The sequence below is a fragment of the Erpetoichthys calabaricus genome, chromosome 13 (genome assembly GCF_900747795.2).
Source record: "Erpetoichthys calabaricus chromosome 13, fErpCal1.3, whole genome shotgun sequence".
NCBI lineage: Eukaryota > Metazoa > Chordata > Cladistia > Polypteriformes > Polypteridae > Erpetoichthys > Erpetoichthys calabaricus.
In genome coordinates, this window is record NC_041406.2 from 122,677,035 (window position 1) to 122,701,044 (window position 24,010).

The window sequence follows — 24,010 nt, forward strand, 5'->3', positions numbered from 1 at the left end:
TCCTACTGTCAGGTGCCCAACAGTCTTTCTGTTGTATATTATAGCACACTGACACACTTTTCTATGTTAAGCAAAGTGCTATCTTGCAACTTCATGTTACCATATAGAAAAAGTATTTTGTTGCTGATTTTTAACCCAATCTTATCTGAAATTGCTGAGGAGTACTGTATGACTTCCATAGTTTTGTAGTGGGGCTACATAGTTATAGTGTTGTCAAATGTTAGTACTACGTGCGTCTTTTTTCCATCGTCCCGTTTGCTGTTTATGTGTGTGTCAGTGAATGCCGTCCCAGATGATGGAAGGAGACCGCAAGCCCAAACCTGGAAAACACCTGTTCACTATCAATTAATTACATCTGTCACAGGACTGTTTAAGCAATCAGAAGGGAATAGCCAGGGGAGAAAGGAAAGGAGAAAGAAGGAGACCATTTTTTCACAACCACGGATCAACTTACCTGCTGTTTTTTCACATCGCGCTTTTACAATAGTTTGTTTTTCATTCCGCCGGACTGTCTTCCATCCCTCATCTGCAGAGACCCCGGGGTCGGATCGTCATCCACCACGCGCCGAGGAATCACAGTGAGGTTGCTCCAATTGCCGGGAAAATCAAACAACTGACTTATCTCTAATTCAGTCATCTGTATTCAGGACAGTTTTTATTACCGGACTCAAATTCACGATCATTCATTTCATATATCATTCATTGTTGTTATTCGTTGTTTGTTATATGTTACAGGGGCAAGGGAGGGTTTGTTGTATTTATATATGGTGGTGTCTCGTTGTTGCTGTGGTGGAGGGATATTTATATTTATTTCTATTTTGCATTTGTCTTGTTATTTCATTTAATACAATTAATCAGTTTAATTTTACATACCTGCTTTTCAGATAGATAGATAGATAAATAGATACTTTATTAATCCCAAGGGGAAATTCACATACTCCAGCAGCAGCATACTGATACAAAAACAATATTAAATTAACACTAGAATTACCAGAGCCTACAAAAAAACTCGTAAATCCGTCCCACCTTAAATCGCGTCCTAAATCTGTTTGCACCTCTCCGCCAGAGTCCTTTGTCATCTAAATGTGCTGATAAACACAAGCTACTAGCAGCCAGCTATTCCATCCCCCCACCGACTTAGAACGAATTTCTCCTAGCTCATGCCTTACCTTGATTTGATTATCTGGGATTGAAGTGGAGTTTTAGAGTGGAAATAATATAGTGTTATTTGGAATACACGCATTTCATGTGTGTTCCGTTTCTATAGTAGTCTGTGCAAACACATTTTTAAAACAGAAACGTTTTTCATATTCTAATAGTAAATGACAAAATGTAGGAATAAACTATATAACGTATGAAGCCTGAAGTCCATATATCAAAGAAACACTTTCACAAAAGGTACAAATAAGAGAACATCTGCACTTTTATTCAAAAATATAACTGCACAAAAAAAAAAGCTGCGTTAGCATGCCACATTGACACTCTTACTACAACCGCCGCGGTGGCGTAATGGTATCAGCTCCTGACTGAGAATCAGAGGGTGGCGAGTTCGATCCCGCACGGCTCCACTTCGAGAAGTGAACTGTTCTTATTCTTAAAATTTTAGAATAACAACATAAATTTGATTTCAGTCTGTAACAGCCGGTGTAACTTATGATATTGGTAAAGGTTAGCTTTTTTTTTTTTTTTTTAATTCACTTTTCATTCTCGCAGTCGCATTCAGAATCAATCCATACAACCCCATCTGACACAGCTGTTTTCACATAAATAAAAGTGCACTTTTATTCAAGACTATAACCGAAGAATAAAGAAAGCAAGTTACAGTTGGTGGTTGATACGACAGCTTGCGTGGTGCAATGCTAAGAACTGCTGATTTCAAGTGACGGTGAGATACGAAGAAGGCAGCTTCGCCAGCGTTTGTGTGTCAGAACCCTTTTGGGGGGGGGGGTAGTATGCATCGTGGTACACTGCAGACCTATAGCGCATCTTTATGTCAGATGGGATTGTATGGATTGATTCTGAATGCGACTGCGAGAATGAAAAGTGAATTAAAAAAAAAAAAAAAAAAGCTAACCTTTACCAATATCATAAGTTACACCGGCTGTTACAGACTGAAATCAAATTTATGTTGTTATTCTAAAATTGTAAGAATAAGAGCAGTTCACTTCTCGAAGTGGAGCCGTGTGGGATCGAACTCGCCACCCTCTGATTCCCAGTCAGGAGCTGATACCATTACGCCACCGCGGCGGTTGTAGTAAGAGTGTCAATGTGGCATGCTAACGCGGCTTTTTTTTTTGTGCAGTTATATTTTTGAATAAAAGCGCACGTGTTCTCTTATTTGTACCTTTTGTGAAAGTGTTTCTTTGATATATGGACTTCAGGCTTCATACGTTATATAGTTTATGCCTACATTTTGTCATTTACTATTAGAATATGAAAAACGTTTCTGTTTTAAAAATGTGTTTGCACAGACTACTATAGAAACGGAACACACATGAAATGCGCGTATTCCAAATAACACTATATTATTTCCACTCTAAAACTCCACTTCATTCCCAGATAATCAAATCAAGGCAAGGCATGAGCTAGGAGAAATTCGTTCTAAGTCGGTGGGGGGATGGAATAGCTGGCTGCTAGTAGCTTGTGTTTATCAGCACATTTAGATGACAAAGGACTCTGGCGGAGAGGTGCAAACGGATTTAAGACGCGATTTAAGGTGGGACGGATTTACGAGTTTTTTCGTAGGCTCTGGTAATTCTAGTGTTAAAGAGTAATAAAAATGCAGGTATAACAGACAATAACTTTGAATAATGTTAACGTTTACCCCCCTGGGTGGAATTGAAGAGTCGCATAGTTTGGGGGAGGAACGATCTCCTCAGTCTGTCAGTGGAGCAGGACAGTGACAGCAGCCTGTCGCTGAAGCTGCTCTTCTGTCTGGAGATGACACTGTTTAGTGGATGCATTGGATTCTCCATAATTGATAGGAGCCTTTTGAGCGCCCGTCGCTCTGCCACGGATGTCAAACTGTCCAGCTCCGTGCCTACAATAGAGCTTGCTTTCCTCACCAGTTTGTCCAGGCGTGAGGCGTCCTTCTTCTTAATGCTGCCTCCCCAACACACCATGGCGTAGAAGAGGGCGCTCGCCACAACCGTCTGATAGAACATCTGCAGCATCTTATTGCAGATGTTAAAGGACGCCAGTCTTCTAAGGAAGTACAGCCGGCTCTGTCCTCTCTTGCACAGAGAATCAGTATTGGCAGTCCAGTCCAATTTATCATTCAGCTGCACTCCCAGGTATTTATAGGTCTGTACCCTTTGCACACAGTCACCTCTGATGATTGCGGGGTCCACTAACAGTTTAAATGAAACTTGTAGTAATAAGTGACAGCATCTATTTTTCTTTCTTTTTTTTATCTTTTACTGAATTTATTAAAAGCATATAAACATTCCATACAATCAAATCAAACTAAACAAAACTAAATTCAAATCAATCCCCACCCATGAGAAAGAGAGGAAGGCCAAAAGCCAGAGTAAAATTATTGAGTAGTAAAGAGAGAAAGGAGACTTTTCTCCCAATATAAATGCTTATTCTAAAATATTATTGATTAGGTCCTGCCAGGTTTTAAAAAGGTTTGAACAGACTTTCTAAGTGAGAATTTAATTTTTTCAAATTTCAAATAGTATATAACATCAGTTACCCACTAGGTTAAAGTCTACATGCTAGTAGTGAAGTAAAGGCAACTGCAGTTTGTTTGTCCTTCTCCACTTTAAGCCTATCTGGGAATACACCGAACACAACTGTTAATGGGTTAGAAGTGATTGTGACACCAAGGCTGTCTGATAGGCATTTAAAAATTTTTTGTCCAGAATGATATTAATTTGGTACACACCCAAAACATGTGGCCTAGTGAAGCTGGAGCTCGATTGCAACGTTTGCAGGTTGGATCTTGCCCTGGAAACATTTTGGACAATTTTAAGCAAGATACATGTGCTCGATAAAAGATTTTAAGTTGAATAATTGAATGCTTTGCGCATATGGAACTAGAGTGAATTCTGTCCATGACTGCCTTGTACTCCTTTTCTGAAATGTTGAGTAAGATATCCTTTTCCAACTATACTCTGGGATCTTTAAAAGGAATGGACTTTAAAATGTTTTTATATATTATAGAAATGCTGTCTGAGTCCCCAGGACTGATCAATATCTCTTTTGGAATAGAAATAGGTGGGAGGTATGGAAAATTGGGCATATTTCATTTAGCAAAGTTTCTAATTTGGAGATAGTGGAAAAATTGTGTTGATGGGAGACTAAATTTGGAGTGCAATTATTCATAGGATGCAAAGACATTATTTATATACAAATTTCTAAATGATTTAATCCCATTCATTTTCCAAACAATATAAGCGGTATAATTTTGAGAGGGTGGAAAAAGTTGGTATCATGTAGAGGTACCACTGATAAAATATTCTCTAACTTGAAGTGCTTCCTACTTTGGTTCCATATTCTGAGTGAGTGAAGGACAATTGAGTTGTTAGTATATTGACGATACCTTGTATTTGCTGGTGTACAAAGCAGGGAATATAAAGAAGTACTTCATGATTTAATTTCTATTGCAGACCAAGCTAGTGTGTTTTCATCTATTTGTGTCAATGTCCAGGTTTTTATAGCTTGTATGTTTGCCACCCTGTAAAAAAATTAAAAATTAGGTAGAGCCATGCTCCCTTCTGGGGGTTAAGATACCAGCTGTGAGATAATTATGTGGGGCATAGTGATGTGAGCTCTATGATCAGAGGGGCATGATGGGAGATAACAATAGTATCATATCTGTAAGATTTGATCGTGGGCAAGAAATTGTGGTCTATAAAGAAATAATAAATTCTTGAGAAACAATGATGTACTGTTGAGAAGAAGGAATATGCTCTTAAGTATGGATTTAGTTATCTCCATGGGTCTGATAAGTTATGATCAATTAAAAGCGGTGTGATTATTTTTGCAGTGTTAGATGTTGTCGCCGCTATAGCTGAAGAATCTGGATGACACTAGGGGGGTATTTTTCGTACGTGGATTACTCGTTTAGCTGGATGTAATTGTTGACTATTTGGCATGATCCTGGATCTGTCTGTTTTTCGAAACTCTTGCTGGATGTGTTGTCATAGAAGCACATCCAAATCCTCAAACCTGCACGGAACAGGTTTGTTCTATGTAAACAAGGATTAGCTCACACACTTAATCAGTGTCCATGCATGAAATTCATTCAGTCATGGCTTCACTGTTCATGAATGAGCAACCAATTGATATTGGTGCGCAAATTATAAGAAGAGAATTTCATATAGAGAGGGTTTTGAGCGATCGGCAAGATCCTTTATTGCTCCCGGAGGATATTCTTTTCGAAAGATACCGCTTTAGCCGAGGGGGAATATTGTACTTCAAAAATTTATTACCACCTTATATTCGAAGTCAAACTAGGCGAAGTTGGGCTGTCACAACCACACAGACAGTATGCATTGCTTTGAGGTTTTTTGCAAGCGGCAAATTTTTTATATACTGTAGGTGATGCGGAAGATCTTTCTAAAAGTGCAGTTTTCCAGGCAATTCATAAAGTCTGTTTGGCTCTGAAATATTTCCTTCTGGTTTTCATAATGTTTCCTGGACACCTGCGTATGCAGACAATAAAAGAGGCATTTCATGCCATTGCAGGTAGGTAATACACAGGCAAAAACACCCACAGTTCCATGAAGAATCTCACAATCAGCCTAACATTCTCATTACCCAGGATTTACAAATGTGATTGGGGCACATGGGACTGATCAGAGTGGAGTTTGATCAAACATTATTTGGAAAATGTACCTTTCCTCCTGATGAATAATCACAGTGTCTTCATCAAATATTTGACCTTCGTCAATATCTCGTTGGTCAGACACAAGTTCTAGGGATATGACATTCCCTGCAACTGACCCAACAAAAAAAAGAGAGCTATATGGAACATACCTATAGCACACATTGAGGACAAATATATGCAATGACCATCCTTTACCTGAAATGAAGTGACCACTGCATCCTGCCACTGGTTCTGGGGAGGAGCTTCCCCCGGAATGCCCTCAGAAACAGAGTGATGGGCATTTTGCTGGATAGCCAACTCTTCTGCAGGGGTTAGGTCTGGACCGTGTGGTCCTCCACCTGTTTTTTGCTTGTCTGCCTTCTTATTAGCTTTAAAATTAATGTTTTTTATATTATATATGATTATTTATGTCAACAATTCTTTAAATAGTTATATACCAATATTTACCAGTTTGAAGTATATTCTTGTACTTCACTTAAACCTGTTCCCATGTTCTTCTTGTGCTCACGTTTGATCTGGAATTATGACATATTAAATAATAATTAATCTGACACATAGGAAATGAAATGCATTCAGTAAGTACAATGCACACTACTTAGCGTTTAATTTGTCTGCCACTTTTTGCCAGCTGTCTTTTCTGGTTTGGCCTGCTTTTGCAGTGTTACCCTTGTGCATATTAAATCTTGAAATTCTTCATGTCCTTTGAATAAAAGGTACTGCTCCGCTTGTGTGAAAAAAAATGCGCCCGTTCTTTCGTCATTTTGTTACAGCCTATCAAAGACTTGCTGATCATGTTTTCTAGACTCAATAAATGTGGGCTTTTCAATCAGCACGGGCACGCGCATTCATCTTGGATGATTGGATCCAGCTAGACTAATCTACTACATGGCTGCGTTTGAAAAACCGACTTATCCCGGATGAGTTTCACCGGCATTAACTCATCCAAGATGAGGCATCTGATCTCAGATGATTTAAGCGACATACAGAAAATACCCCCTACATCTGGATTTAAAACACAATTATAATTTTGTGAGTGTTCAAGTTAGGAATGGATGCAAAAACACTTTGGATGAAGTCTCAATCATCCACATTGAGTGCATAGATATTTATCAAAATCACTTTACAATTAAATAAATTGCCCATAACCATCACATATCACCCTTCAGGATCTGATACTACAAATGAAATTGTTTTGTGAATTAAGATTCCCACACCTCTAGTTTTCTTTGTATACAGTTGCTGGAGTGGAATATTTGGCCAGTCCAGTATCTTTGCAACCAAAACTGATCCTTGTTCATTAAGTGAGTCTCCTGTAAAAATACTGTCTTGGCCTTTAGACCTGTTAGGTGAGAGAATACTTTCTTCCCCTTTAGTTCTTGATTGAGACCTTTGACATTCCAGCTCACAAAGTTTATTGTTTGGTCATAGAAGCATTGCATCTGATCTTTGTTGTAATTTTATAATCTTAAATTAAGGTTGTACATTATTACATATGATAGCTTTAACCTTAATTTCCAATATTGCAAGGAGTTATGGCTATGAAACCTATTGTGGGGATAAAAAGGATAGATCAGAAAAAGCTGTTTTTCTTTTTGTTATTACTAACACATGTCGTGTACAATAAATATGTCTCTGATAGTTTATTGGGTGAAGCTGGGGCAATGTAGAGATGGAACACTGAATTGTTATATGATTCTGTGTGAAATGTGAGGTCACATTTTTAAATATGTCACCTATGACTTAAAATTATACAGTCATAACCAGTTCTGAACAACCTGTGGGAAACCACATACAGTGACTAAATTTCTGCTGTTGCTATCTGAACTCATTATATAGTGTAATTTAAATATCTGTGAGAAGTCAATATAAACTAAGTTATAAAATCAGCTGTTACTGAAAATATTGTTTGGATATAAATTTTCATGAGATGAATTAAGAAAACTACCAAGAGTGGCATCAGATATAATTATGGATTTTCATTAATTATATCATTTTGTGGTAGCAGCAGCGGTGGAAAACTTTGTGGTGGCAGCCCACCTTTGAATTTTCTCTTTTAGAAAACACCACAAGGTAATTTGATCTGGAAGCTGTCTCTTCAGTCTGTAATCCTCTTATATGTACTTACTTAATAAGGTCATGGCTACCACCATTATTTGTAATTATACAATCATTTTTATATTTCTTATTTGTCATGTGAATTACTGTTCTAAATAGAACTTTAATGTTATTAATATACTAGCAAAATACCCGCGCTTCGCAACGGCCTTAAAACACTACCTTAAAATTTTTATTAAGAAGAAAAGTAAACCTTTTTAAACTGAGAGAAAATATACCAATAATTATTTGTTAAGGATCTGTTTGTATACCACGTTGTCAGTTTGGCCCTCCAGTTGTAATATGACCAAGCTGTGCGCTAAGCTTACTCTTGAGCATGCAACGTACAGTTGGCCATGTGAAAAGCAATCTTGCCTCAAATCAATGCCAACCTTTTGTAGGGTCTGTCCCTGAGACTTATTTATTGTCATTGCGAAGCAGAGCCTTATTGGAAATTGGAGGCGTTTGAATTGAAATGGGAGATCAGAGGGTATAACTGGGATGCGAAGAATAAAAACTCTCTCCCCTGAGCCACTGCCAGTAAAAATAGTTGCCTCAATTAGGTTCTTTTGCAGACGCGTGACCTAAAGTCTCATGCCGTTACAAAGTTTCGGTGGCTGTAAGTTTCTCAGTAACATTATTGGTGCCCCAACCTTCAAAATTAGATTATGCTCAGGAGTGCCTGGAGGATTCAGAGTGTGGAGAAACTCTACCGGATAGTGCACCGCATCTTCCACTTCTACAACCGAATCCACAGACTGATATGTTTTCGGTTGTGAAGGTAGTTCTTGAAGTAAAATGCATTTTATAGACGTAGTCATGTCATTTCTTGGTGTCAGGATAGCTCTCTCCCTCAACCATGACACGTCGTTTCCATGGAGATTTCGTAGATTCGGGTAAACATTTTGAAGAAGGCTTTGTAAGTGGCATTGGCGTTGTCCAAAGGTATAAAAAATTTGGCCATTTCGGTTCACTTGAAAGTGACAACTGAATAATTCAGCGGCAGCCATCAACTCACATGCAGAACCATAGGTGAAGGGCTTAAGCATTTCACTCTTATAGTGCTCCTGTGTAGTATAATTATCTCTTGTACCATCATCAGTCCACACCTTGAACCTGTCTCAGTCATTCAATGCATAAGACACAATGTTCCTCCGGATATCAAGAGTGAGCCTGATATGGCCGTGCAATATGTAACACAGAGAATGGAAAAGGCAGTCGCCATCTCCGGGCATGGAAACCACTCGGTAAGTGACAGTTCTTTGATCGATGGTGATCACCTCGATAGACATGTTAATGGGGGTACGGTTGGAACGATAAAGGAAATGGGTACCTGAACAATGTAAACTAAGTCTAAAATACCTACACAATAACTATAATCGTAATAAACGAACAATAAAACAGCGGAGAAGCCATGTATTAAATAAAAAGGCTGCAGTTATCAGCAGGGAGACGTGAATACCATGGCGAAGCAAGGAAGGGAATGAAGAGACCGGAGCGACAGACAGCCTTATATAGGCAGGCAGCCAATTACGTGGGCGGCGTGGGGATGGGGGACCCAACGCTGCCTCACACGGCGACCGAGCTACAGGCTATGGACATATACAGTGGTGTGAAAAACTATTTGCCCCCTTCCTGATTTCTTATTCTTTTGCATGTTTGTCACACAAAATGTTTCTGATCATCAAACACATTTAACCATTAGTCAAATATAACACAAGTAAACACAAAATGCAGTTTTTAAATGATGGTTTTTATTATTTAGGGAGAAAAAAAATCCAAACCTACATGGCCCTGTGTGAAAAGGTAATTGCCCCCTTGTTAAAAAATAACCTAACTGTGGTGTATCACACCTGAGTTCAATTTCCGTAGCCACCCCCAGGCCTGATTACTGCCACACCTGTTTCAATCAAGAAATCACTTAAATAGGAGCTGCCTGACACAGAGATGTAGACCAAAAGCACCTCAAAAGCTAGACATCATGCCAAGATCCAAAGAAATTCAGGAACAAATGAGAACAGAAGTAATTGAGATCTATCAGTCTGGTAAAGGTTATAAAGCCATTTCTAAAGCTTTGGGACTCCAGCGAACCACAGTGAGAGCCATTATCCACAAATGGCAAAAACATGGAACAGTGGTGAACCTTCCCAGGAGTGGCCGGCCGACCAAAATTACCCCAAGAGCGCAGAGACGACTCATCCGAGAGGTCACAAAAGACCCCAGGACAACGTCTAAAGAACTGCAGGCCTCACTTGCCTCAATTAAGGTCAGTGTTCACGACTCCACCATAAGAAAGAGACTGGGCAAAAACGGCCTGCATGGCAGATTTCCAAGATGCAAACCACTGTTAAGCAAAAAGAACATTAGGGCTCATCTCAATTTTGCTAAGAAACATCTCAATGATTGCCAAGACTTTTGGGAAAATACCTTGTGGACTGATGAGACAAAAGTTGAACTTTTTGGAAGGCAAATGTCCCGTTACATCTGGCGTAAAAGGAACACAGCATTTCAGAAAAAGAACATCATACCAACAGTAAAATATGGTGGTGGTAGTGTGATGGTCTGGGGTTGTTTTGCTGCTTCAGGACCTGGAAGGCTTGCTGTGATAGATAGAACCATGAATTCTACTGTCTACCAAAAAATCCTGAAGGAGAATGTCCGGCCATCTGTTCGTCAACTCAAGTTGAAGCGATCTTGGGTGCTGCAACAGGACAATGACCCAAAACACACCAGCAAATCCACCTCTGAATGGCTGAAGAAAAACAAAATTAAGACTTTGGAGTGGCCTAGTCAAAGTCCTGACCTGAATCCAATTGAGATGCTATGGCATGACCTTAAAAAGGCGGTTCATGCTAGAAAACCCTCAAATAAAGCTGAATTACAACAATTTTGCAAAGATGAATGGGCCAAAATTCCTCCAGAGCGCTGTAAAAGACTCATTGCAAGTTATCGCAAACGCTTGATTGCAGTTATTGCTGCTAAGGGTGGCCCAACCAGTTATTAGGTTCAGGGGGCAATTACTTTTTCACACAGGGCCATGTAGGTTTGGATTTTTTTTTCTCCCTAAATAATAAAAACCACCATTTACAAACTGCATTTTGTGTTTACTTGTGTTATATTTGACTAATGGTTAAATGTGTTTGATGATCAGAAACATTTTGTGTGACAAACATGCAAAAGAATAAGAAATCAGGAAGGGGGCAAATAGTTTTTCACACCACTGTATATGTACGTAAGTAGGATTCAGTTAGCATTGGGAACCCGCGTACCAACTTTCTTGAAGATGGGCCCATAAGTAACAAAGACCGTTGGAAAGTTCAATATGGCGGCCGACAGTGACATCATACCACCGAAATAAGTACGTACATCAGTTTTGGTTAGCGCAGGGAAGCTGCCTACCAAATTTCGTGAAGATGGGGTCATAAATAAGAAAGTTTAACATGGCGGACGTTGTCGACCGTCATGACCGTTACACGTAGAATTTCGAAATGAAACCTGCTTAACTTTTGTAAGTAAGTTATAAGGAATGAGCCTGCCAAATTTCAGCCTTCTACCTACACGGGAAGTGGGAGAATTAGTGATGAGTGAGTCAGTTGCCTTTTATTAGTATAGATTTACATTTAAAAAAATGTAAACTTGAAAAGAACATTATTTAAAATATCTATTTTATAAAGGATTAATAGCAGTTTAGCAGCTGATTTATATACTGTAATGTTTTGTTTCCAAGCTCAGATTTGAGTTTTTAAAATTATAATAAATACTATTTATACTGTTATAATTTACATATTAATATTCTGCCTTCTTTTTTTGAATATTTTTATATGCTTCCATTAATTAATCACTTTTAATTATTGTTTGATCAGTCTTGTTTATTTAATGTTTCCACAGCTGTGCAACCTATGAAGATGAATTAGTATTTTTTTCCAAATAAGAACAGAATGGTTCTATATTCAGCAGTTTTTTAAAATATCCCATGGCGTTAGAGATTCTGTTTGCAGATTTGTTTACAAGCAGGCTTGTCTGTTTTTTTTTTTTATTATTCAGTACAATGTTCCAGTGGCAGTTTATTTATTAATATCCAAATTAGCAACAAAAGAAAAGAATAATCTTTATTAAAAGTTTACTGTTGAAAATAATTCTGGAGCTTCTCAAAATTTTATCAACAATAACAAAGTAAATGTTCACAGTTAAAAAAAGTAACAAACAATAGCACATCTTCTAACACACCCTATATTCTTAATTCCACTGTATTTAATTACATTTGCCAAAATATGTTATGTATTTAAAATAATTATAAAATTAATGCAAATGTGTTTTTTTTTTTTGTATCAATGACTTTTTTAAATTTTTATTTCAGAGATATTCCTCGGATACCAGACAGCACACATGCACAACTGGAATCAAGTATGTATTTAAAGAGAGGTGACAGTATGTTTGATGTATACATTGTACAAGAGTATAGGCTGTATGTTATATGTAGGGAGTAATTTATATTACGGTAAGATTTGTTATTAGAAACCAAAAAGACAAATATTAAAACCAGTATCCTATGGAGACTATTTTATCTCTTAGCTGTCTGACCATACTCATTTATGTAAAGTATTTTGTGGAATTAAATTATTTCTCTCCAACATACTGTAACTTACCATATTAAGTATATCTCAAGTGGCTTTGACTGTTGCTTCTTCCAAATCTCCCTGTTATAAACCTCAAACCTTTCATTGTTGCCTTTTTGCTATCTTTGTAGCTCCTACTCTGCTAATCGTTCCCTAGATCTCAACATTTATTTCCTTTAATCATCATTTTCAAATGATATATTTTATTTCTCTTTCATTTTTAATTGTCTAGGTACAGTATGTTCTTGAATATTTTAATGTGACACACTTGTGCTGAAGTACTGATACCAAGTCATTTGTGTCTTTAGTTCTTACTGTAATTTATATTTTATTTATTGATTTTATGGTGTGGCTTATCATCAATAAATTTTAACATTATAGTGTTGAATATTGCTTCATGTTTAATCTCCTAAACTATTTTGCTATACTATAAGCTTTTTAGGGCGGCACGGTGGCGCAGTGGGTAGCGCTGCTGCCTCGCAGTTGGGAGACCTGGGGACCTGGGTTCGCTTCCCGGGTCCTCCCTGCGTGGAGTTTGCATGTTCTCCCCGTGTCTGTGTGGGTTTCCTCCTACAGTCCAAAGACATGCAAGTTAGGTGGATTGGCGGTTCTAAATTGGCCCTAGTATGTGCTTGGTGTGTGGGTGTGTTTGTGTGTGTCCTGCGGTGGGTTGGCACCCTGCCCGGGATTGGTTCCTGCCGTGTGCCCTGTGTTGGCTGGGATTGGCTCCAGCAGACCCCCGTGACCCTGTGTTCGGATTTAGTGGGTTGGAGGATGGATGGATGGATGGATAAGCTTTTTAATTTGTGTCAATTGTGTTCATAGTGAACAACTGTGAGTGGTCTTAAGTAAATATTATTTTATCTTTTTTTTTAACTTTTATTAATTTTATTGTAATCATTCATACAAATCGATCAATTTTTACAAAAAATAGGATTAAAAACAAGTCAACCCCCACCCCTGAGAGAGAGAGAGCAAGGCCAACGGGGTAAATCTTAAGGCTTGTAAACATACCTAAATTGATGAGTTTAATAGGCCAGTAGAGATGAATGGAGAAGAAAAAGAAATGCGGAGATAATTGCTTCCACGGTGCTTTAAGAGCTTATTCTAAAATTTTATTGATTATATCCTGCCAGGTTCAAAAAAAATTCTGTACAGATCCTCTTACTGAATATTTGATTTTTTCTAATTTCAAATAGTATAAAACATCGGTTTCCCACTGACTTAAAAGAGGAGAGTTAGGATTCTTCCAGTTTAGCAAAATAAGTCTGTGTGCCAAAAGTGTAGTGAATGCAATCATAGTTTGTTTGTCCTTCTCCACTTTAAACCCATCTGGAAGAACACCAAACACAGCTGTTAATGGGTTAGGAGGGATTGTGACACCAAGGCTGTCTGAAAGGCATTTAAAAAATTTTGTCCAGAATAATATTAATTTGGTACACACCCAAAACATGTGGCCTAGTGAAGCTGGAGCTCAATTGCAACGTTTGCAGGTTGGATCTTGCCCTGGAAACATTTTGGACAATTTTAAGCAAGATACATGTGCTCGATAAAAGATTTTAAGTTGAATAATTGAATGCTTTGCGCATATGGAGCTAGAGTGAATTCTGTGCATGACTGCCTTGTACTCCATTTCTGAAATGCTGAGTTTTATCTTTTAAATTAACATGCTATGGAATTGTTCACCTTCCAGGGTTGGCTATACCTACTGCTTCTGGGATAGGTTTCAGCCCCCGTAGACTTAAATTTGATTGTGCTGGTTTGAGGATATATGTATGTATTTATGCGTATATGTTTCATTGATTTAGTGCAGAGTTTAAGATAACTTTGTATTTTCAGGTTCAAGTTCTTTTGAATCCCAGAAAATGGATCGCCCATCTATTTCTGTTACTTCTCCCATGAGCCCAGGCATGCTGCGGGATGCTCCCCAGTACCTCTCTGGGCAACTATCAGTATGTTTCTTTTTACAGTTTATAAATTATGTAACATCAAACTGATCATTTAAGCAGTGCTTTGTTTGATTTTGCCCTCATGTGCTTCTTGAAATCATGTTTTATTTACTTGACAGTCCTGAGTTATTTGTACTTTACACTTCAGAGTCTGAGTGATATTATACTAGTCAAAACCTGTATTATGTTATCCACAAACCAACTATACAATAGCTACTTAACAGTATTAAAATAATGAGAATGTGGCTAACACGGTACAACACCCTAGTACTGCAAATATTCTCTAAATTCTTTGAGTGGATCTGTATACCCGAGCATTTGTAAGTGGAATACCTACTGCAGGACAGGTCCTGTCTACTATTCATTGCCTATATGTATATTACAATATTAGAAACTTTTATTCTAAGTATTTACTTTTTCTACAACAGAAGTGGTGTGGGCCATATTCAGGAAAACGTAAGGTTATTTTTATAAACTTATTAATTTAAATTTTGCATTTAGTGTCACTTTATTAAACATTGTGTATTAGTCTAAATTACAGTTTTATCATAACAATCATACGCATACATACATAATAAGGACTACACGATAGGGGCATCAGTTTTAAAAATGTAACTTGTGTGTATATTTGACTTTTAAATATAAATTAAAAAGATTCATTTAAACTTTGAGTCAGTAAAAACAATAAAATATGTATCAAGACAAAGAATTGTTATTCTGAATATGGACTGTAAAATTGAAGAAGGCTCAGAAAAATAGTTTTTGACATTTGAATCAGTTTTATATAACTGATTTACAGTACCATTACACTTGTATAAAATTTTAATTTTTTGGTGTCATCATGTATTCATAATAACAATTCATTTAAATGGATGTATTAATGTTCTGTTTGTATACAATTATATCAGCTTCTTCAAAGTAACTAAACATAGATCATTTTTGCTTAGTTTGCTTATTTAGCAATACAGTACTTTTAAAAATGTTATCTTAATTATGTGTTTATTCATCTAGGTACCCACTACCTAATCTGCTTATCTAGTTTAAGATCAAATTGTGTCCATAATATTCATTCCCCATATCATTATCTTACGAACACTTACGTACATTAAGCATATAGCAATATCAGGTACAGCTTGTCAGAATTTATTTTAAATCTTTAAAGCTTTTCCTTCTTAAAATGCAGAGTATTGAAAAGGTGATATCCATTTTGTATGGCAAGTCAAATTATCATTTATAGTTATTTCTAAATGGATTTAAAAATGTGTTGAAATATTCTAAGATATGCCTAAATTATTTATAAATGCTTTAAATATAGATTTTAAATATATTTCATTTTAAGATATCTATAATAAACTATATATAATCATGTATTTAAGCTATTTACTAATTTCTTTAAATTATTTAAAATATCTTCTGATTTAAATATGTCTTTAAATGATAGTTTGTTTTAGAAGTTTTTATTCTGAGCATTTATTTTACACGTTATCACTACCCATTTAAAGATGTCTTTGGATGAGTGCCTGTACATTTAAATAAATATTTAAATTAATTAAAGATATTATTAAATCATTACCTGCATATACTGAATGAATTATTTTCATTGATGTGCAGTATTGATCCCCAAAATAAAAGGGAATTAAATTTCTATGGCCTAATATGCCCACGCTTTTATTTTTATCAATCCCTTTAAAGACTGAAAGTATAGGTAAATCAGTATACACTATATTTAAAATACAAACTGAAGGTTCAGCACCTTTAACTCATTTCTCTCCTATTCAAAGTAATTGCTACATTCATTTATGACCATGAAAGCAGTTTGTCATTTTAAGTTAATATCAATGTCTTGACCTGTTTTAGCTAAGTAGGTGAAAGGAAGATACCACTGTTTTTTGTCACCAAAAACTGAACTGTGTTTGAATATGATAGACAAAATAATGCACCTAAAAGCAGGCACTGACTCTGTAACTGGAAGGGACCTTGATCCAGTCATCAGAGGTTACACCTTCCTTCAAAACTAGCTGCATTCAGCTTATCACTTTGTTTGAGGACCTGAAAGCTGACAAACCACTGCCTTTGCGGGAGATAAATGACGATAACCTGTTCTCTTTGGGAGCTTTATGTGCTACTCTGCCATGCCAAGTCTCAGAAGACAGAGAAGTAGCATTACTTTAAGAAGGGAACTTTAACACCCATACTCTTGTGCCAGAAAGAGTAATGCTTTTCCCTATGAAGCTACAGGGGTCACAACAAAGAGCCTAACTAGAAGTAAACATGACATCACTTCACACCATGAACGAAGGACCACTTCACAAAGAGAAAGAGTGGACTCCCACAAGAAAAGAGAAACTTTACATCATAAACCTGTTAATCTGCACTAAAATAGATTAGAACTCTAAATAGCAAGTAAAACAATCAGCCTGTTCTATGTTATATATTTGTCCCTTCTGTTTCGTGCTCTGTCTTCTATGTCAATATACATGCAGTTACAATACTTCTATAATCCTTATATTTATCAATAAATTGTATTATTCTGTTTCTTAAAATGAACATGCTTCAGCTACCTAACAACCGAAGACGCCTTGCTATAGACAATTGCAAGGAAAGTAAATTGGGAGCCTTACCAAATTATTTAATTATGACAGGTATTTGGCAAAGGCAAAACTGTAGTTAATTAACTGATTGATTAACATACACCATTTACATCATTTACTTGTTGCCCCTGGATGGTAAGAAACAGAAATCTCTCATTCTCCTAAATTAATTTCGTTTCCCTGAGTGGGCATCATACTAATTTTTTTTAATTAATTACTGGCCTTGCCAAAGGCAACACTAATAATTAATTAAATGATTGATTAACATAAATAAATGAGTTCTTCACACCATACAGCAATTTCCTACATCAGTTCAGCATCCCTGTGTGGGCAGAACATTTTTCTACAGTGACAAAAAAAGAAACTGTATCTGTTAGAAATATGATTAGTGGACATTCCTAAATCGATTTCCTCTATTTTAGGAACTTTTGTATTTTATTTTTGTATATTGTATTATTATTCTGGAAGCACCCTTTTTTATTTGCCTTTGCATGTCTGTGGCAATGTTTGCAGTGGGCATGCATGTTGCCAATCTGGTGGCAAACTTTCTCATCATGATCTACCTATATGAGATGGCGGCGCGCAGCAACACGCATCTAAGTGTTGGATTCAAAGAACACAAACAAACTTACTGTGAGAGAAGGGCTCAAATTAGAGTTAAGATTTGTAATAATTGTTTTGAATACTTTTTACTGGTTTTGTGTTTTGGCTTACAATTCATGTGTTTTTTTTTTTTTTTTTGTTCTTTTGACACTGCTCTGCCTCCAAACTATGATTTTGCTTCACCACAAAGCAAGTTTTTTTGTCTCCAGGCTTTTCTAGGCTCAATTACAACCCTCTGTACCTGTTATACCTAAGTGCTTATTACCAAAATCTCCCATCAATGAGCAGCTCCAAGGTTGGAAAAGGGGTATTCATTTATTCAAGTGGAATGTTAAATAACACCTTCAGTGCAAATTTTTTTTAATCCACCTTTATTTAGAGTTAATGGGTGTAAACAGTAAATTCATTCTGAAAGTGCAGTCACAGTCAAGTTGTATCAAGCTCTTTGATCATAGTAACCAGAAGACTTGCTTAATGTCTTGTTCATAGGACCTAAAAGAAAAATATTGTGAGTCTAGGAACTCAAATTTTTAAATAAATTATGGTCTGTTGAGTAAATATTGACTGATTTGGACATTAATACTTTCAGCAGAAGATTGCATAGTTATTTACAAATGTGATGTGACTATGAAATCAGACCTAAAACAAATAGATAAAACAAAATCATTGTACTGTCTGGGTCTATGGAGCCTGGTTGAACAAGTAACAAAGTCACCTTCTTATTATCCTGGTCCAGCTTTGTCTAATTCTTGTTCTTATCCACTGGTGCTCCCAAAGATGTTGTCTACTTCTTTTCATTGACTGGAAGTTGGAAGGGTTTAAGTGGGATATTGAATACAGCAAATGTTGCTTTGAATGTTGACAACCAAAAACAGAATGTACTCAATAGCAATCTGAAAATGTCCCCTACAATTCAGTTCTAGTGTATTGAAACTTTTTGCTATCATCCACTGGAAAGGTACTAATGGACATATCTTTATACTGGAGTCCAGGAATTTTAAACCTGAGATTAGACTCGCTGAATGGCTTTTGTCATTTCCACACAATATCAGTACATTAAATTAGACACAAAGTGAAACTAGTTTTTCCTCACATCTATAACAGCTGCAGGGCCTTAGGGTGCAAAGTTAAAATTTAAAGTTAACTTAAGTCCAATACTACATTGTGTCCTTTTAAATTGATAGACATGGTATTTTGTTTATACTTAAAGGAATATTAGATTTTTTTCAAGTTGAAATTATTTCTTCTCAACCATGGTATATATTAATTTGCCACATAAAATTGTGTTTTTTGAATACATTTTTAAAATACTTAATCTGTTCTTGCAGCTTACAATGGGGCTAAAGGGTACATGTCCACAGATGATTGAAAAAGCCTTAAAATGTTCCATGTACTTTCACATTGAAAATTTTATAAAAATGTTTCACTTCAGAGCTCAATTTTGTGTGGCAAATTAATATATGTGATGATTATGAAGAAAAAACTTCCCCATTTAAACATTTTCTTTAGATAAATGTGATGTAATTGAAAAAATAACAATGCAAATGTAACTTTTCAATACAAAATGAACAGATTTGACATTACTGTCTATGAAAAAAATATGTACTTCTTTGGCAGAAATAACCTCAAATAGATTTTCTCTGTGTTACATGAAGCATTTCAACATTTAGGGTTTTTTCCCAGTGTTAATTTTCAGCAATACTAGTTGATATGTTTTAAAGCAGAAATAAAACTGATGCATGTATGAGATATAGGTAATCTTTTTGTTAACATCAAAGTGCCATGCTTATAAAGTTATGTCACATGAGATGATCTAGCAAACCCTCATATGGTAGACCCAAGATATAAATTAATGATAACTAACTGGGAAACTCGCTTTAAAGGGTGTTTGGGAGTTTTAAAAGTTTTTGAAGGGTTGAAAGAAAGGAACATTGCTCATTAACATTGCTCATCATTTGTCAACATCGTACACCCGTTTTAGACTTGTATATTTCTCAGAAAAGGATCTTAATGAAAGTAAATGGAAAAAACTTTCTTTTGGAGTATGGCTAAATATAACCCACAATGAGACAAAAATAAATACTCTTAGACAAAATCTGTAAATTAACAAGACATTGAAATTGTTATCCAAATTAGTTGAGAAAAAATCACTGTTCTTAGATGAGATCCTACTTTGGTCTTTACAAAACGTTTGTGTGCTCTGTTAACAGTGTTACATTAGCTCCTGCACACTCTTGTTCCCTGATGGGGAATTCTAGGCTTTCTATTGTCGCTGTGCGCCCCTCCCATTACATCCCCTCTTCCAAATATTCCATATCACCTGTATATTAAGTTGGACCAACTGCAATGCACCATGAAAATGTTTTAAAAATTTGTTCAGCCACTTGCATGATTTGCAAACAGACAAACAGCTTACGATTTTATTTATATAGACTGGTTAGTTGCATCTAAACTTCTGGTTATTGATATCTGTTCCCTACTACAGAGCATTATAATCTCAAATTACAGAAAGATCTTTAAAAGTATTAAGGAGTCTATTGCATCTGGTCCTCAAAATAAACATGGTTCCCTCTCCCAACCTACTAGATACTGGACTAATGTTAAATCATTAATATCCTGTTTCCTAAGGAATATTAAAATACTGTCTATGAAACGCTTAATTTTACTTTGTGGCAGGTCTGACTACAATACTTGGAACTATATCATTGGGCATTTACACTTCATTACAGTTACAGTGTGCCTCTCCCTTTTTTTCTTTACATCCTGAAGGACCACAGTGGTTCTTAATTAGAAAGAACCTGTTTATCTACTATTAAAGCTATATATATATATATATATATATATATATATATATATATCCATCCATCCATCCATTTTCCAACCCGCTGAATCCGAACACAGGGTCACAGGGGTCTGTTGGAGCCAATCCCAGCCAACACAGGGCAAAAGGCAGGAACCAATCCTGGGCAGGGTGCCAACCCACCACAGATATATATATATATACAGTAATCCCTCCTCGATTGTGGGGATTGCGTTCCAGAACCCCCTGCGAAAGGTGAAAATCCGCGAAGTAGAAACCATATGTGTATATGGTTATTTTTATATTGTCATGCTTGGGTCACAGATTTGCACAGAAACACAGGAGGTTGTAGAGAGACAGGAACTTTATTCAAACACTGCAAACAAACATTTGTCTCTTTTTCAAAAGTTTAAACTGTGCTTCATGACAAGACAGAGATGACAGTTCCATCTCACAATTAAAAGAATGCAAAAATATCTTCCTCTTCTAAGGAGTGCGCGTCAGGAGCAGAGAATGTCAGAGAGAGAGAGAGAAAAAAGCAAACAATCAAAAATCAATAGGGCTGTTTGGCTTTTAAGTATGCGAAGCACCGCCGGACAAAGCAGCTACAAGAAAGGGAGCAATGTGAAGGTAGTCTTTAAATAAAGTCTTTTTAATAAATTTGCATAGTTTCAGTTAACTTGATTATAAGGAATTAGATCCGTATTTTATTTTTGAAAATTAAAAATGTACAATTTGATAAAGATTTGTTTTAAAAGAATGAAAGTATTGAAAAACCACACAGTTAAACACCAAAATTAATTATCTACTAAACCATCCATCCATTTTCCAACCCGCTGAATGCCGAACACAGGGTCACGGGGGTCTGCTGGAGCCAATCCCAGCCAACACAGGGCACAAGGCAGGAAACAATCCCGGGCAGGGTGCCAACCCACCGCAGGACACACACAAACACACCCAGCACACACTAGGGCCAATTTAGAATCGCCAAACCACCTAACCTGCATGTCTTTGGACTGTGGGAGGAAACCGGAGCGCCCGGAGGAAACCCACGCAGACACGGGGAGAACATGCAAACTCCACGCAGGGAGGACCCAGGAATCGAACCCAGGTCCCCAGATCTCCCAACTGCGAGGCAGCAGCGCTACCCACTGCGCCACCGTGCCACCCATCTACTAAACCTGGTTTTTAATTAAAAAACTGGTTAGAACACAGATCTGCAACCACTGCAGCCCACCAGAACCATAATTAATGGACCCTGAACTTTTTGAGTTTCGTGGCTTAGAGCGCAGTAGCCATCTATGGATGTTTATTCATACCACTCGAAGAAAAGAATAACTTCCTTATTTTGCAAAGATGTTGTTGCTTGTTAGCTTTATCATCACAGTGAATCCTTAAGCAAACACGTAGCATGCAGTCAATGTTATCAGCCAATCTGGTGTTACATGTATAGATTCAGTTTTAAGGTTATCAATACTGATGTTTTAAAGTGGGTAGTGCATTGTTGCATCGCGAGTTCCTGTTATACAGTGCCATGAGATCAGGTTTCATTGATGTTTTACAGCTGGATAACAGAAGTTTGTCATTAAACATTTCTACATGTGTCGTTTTGAAATGACGACCATCATGTCTAGGCTTACAGGGAGCTCCCCAGGTTTTACATGTTGCTTATTAAATGAATGATCTGAGATGCTGCTAAAACAGGTGTTTAGTATCTGATGTAAGTAATAGTTTTGTAGAAATGCACTTTATACAGGAAATAACTTTAAGCTGTATTGCTATTATTACTATTATTAACTGAGTTCAATTAGTGACCAACAGTATTGCAAAAAATAACCAACAATACAACAAAACCTAGAAAAAATGACCTATAATCAGCTTAAGTAAATATCAAAAATAGATATAACAGTAAATGTGTGCAGTGCTGTTACACCTCATAAACATAATCTCAAACATTAGACTTTTTCAATTTAAATAACTATTCACTTTATACTCATTGCAGATTAAAGTAACTAGTGGCATCAGATCATTCAAGTTGGAGGTGGGTTTACATCAGGGATCGGCTCTGAGCCCTTTCTTGTTTGCGATGGTGGTGGACAGGTTGACAGACAAGATTAGACAGGAGTCCCTGTGGACTATGATGTTTGCTGATGACATTGTGATCTCTAGCGAGAGTAGGGAGCAGGTTGAGGAGACCCTGGAGAGGTGGAGATATGCTCTAGAGAGGAGAAGAATGAAAGTCAGTAGGAACAAGACAGAATACATGTGTGTAAATGAGCGGGAGGTCAGTGGAATGGTGAGGATGCAGGGAGTATAGTTGGTGAAGGTGGATGAGTTTAAATACTTGGGATCAACAGTAAAGAGTGTTACATACTCCACACAGAGCCATAGCAAGGTTTGGGGCAGCCTCCCGTATAATTGGTATCCTGGATGCAATGTCGTAAAAATGAATACAGCACTGATGTGCACAAAACCAAGTCCAAAACAGAACTGAGGGAATAGGGTAAAGGTGGAGTCTTTTAAAGGGGAAGACAGGAAGTGAGGTCAAAGGGGTCGGGACTCATGGTCTTCAACCATAGGCTCTAGCCTGGACGTGACATCACAGGGGCCGGAGCTGGGGAGGTCTTCTTCCATAGGCTCTGTCCTGGAAGTGACGTCAAGAGGACCAGGTGGAATCTTCCGTGACTGGTCTGCAGGAAAGGGAGAAAAAGAGTCTGTGCACTCTGTCACATTCTGGTTTCAATCAGAATTATCCTTACTCAAGCCCTTTAGCTGCCTCCCATGCGCACATGTGTGACAAGAGTAATGGGGATTGTGGAAGAGAGGTGAAAAAAAGAGTGCAGGCAGAGTGGAATGGGTGGAGAAGAGTGTCAGGAGTAATTTGTGACAGACGGGTATCAGCAAGAGTGAAAGGGAAGGTCTACATGACGGTAGTGAGACCAGCTATGTTATATGGGTTGGAGACGGTGGCACTGACCAGAAACCAGGAGACAGAGCTGGAGGTAGCAGAGTTAAAGATGCTAAGATTTGCACTGGGTGTGATGAGGATGGATAGGATTAGAAATGAGTACATTAGAGGGTCAGCTCAAGTTGGACGGTTGGGAGACAAAGTCAGAGAGGCGAGATTGCGTTGGTTTGGACATGTGCAGAGGAGAGATGCTGAGTATATTGGGGGAAGGATGCTAAGGATAGAGCTACCAGGGAAGAGGAAAAGAGGAAGGCCTAAGTGAAGGTTTATGGATGTGGTGAGAGAGGACATGCAGGTGATGGGTGTAAAAGAACAAGATGCAGAGGACAGAAAGATATGGAAGAAGATGATCCGCTGTGGCAACCCCTAATGGGAGCAGCCGAAAGAAGAAGAAGAAGTGGCATCAGAGCATTCTACCTGTTTGATTCTTTTATTTTTTGATTATACTGAAAGCGTTGAACTGTCTCATTATTGTGAGAAAATTGATTTCTATCATAGATAATATAATTGTGCAATATTGTTCATGTGCAATTAAGGTCTTATGTTGAATATT

The 24,010-nt window shown here is 37.2% G+C and overlaps 1 protein-coding gene across 33 annotated transcripts in view; it reads left to right on the forward strand.

Moving 5' to 3' along the window:
* The window catches only part of rims2a (regulating synaptic membrane exocytosis 2a), a 1,351,795-nt gene that overhangs the window by 875,482 nt on the left and 452,303 nt on the right, over positions 1 to 24,010 (forward strand). For all 33 annotated transcript variants that reach the window (XM_051936048.1, XM_051936053.1, XM_051936052.1 and 30 more), the window contains 2 exons: positions 12,288 to 12,334; positions 14,386 to 14,498. In XM_051936048.1, coding sequence (XP_051792008.1) covers positions 12,288 to 12,334; positions 14,386 to 14,498 — 160 coding nt within the window. The remainder of the gene's footprint in view (positions 1 to 12,287; positions 12,335 to 14,385; positions 14,499 to 24,010) is intronic.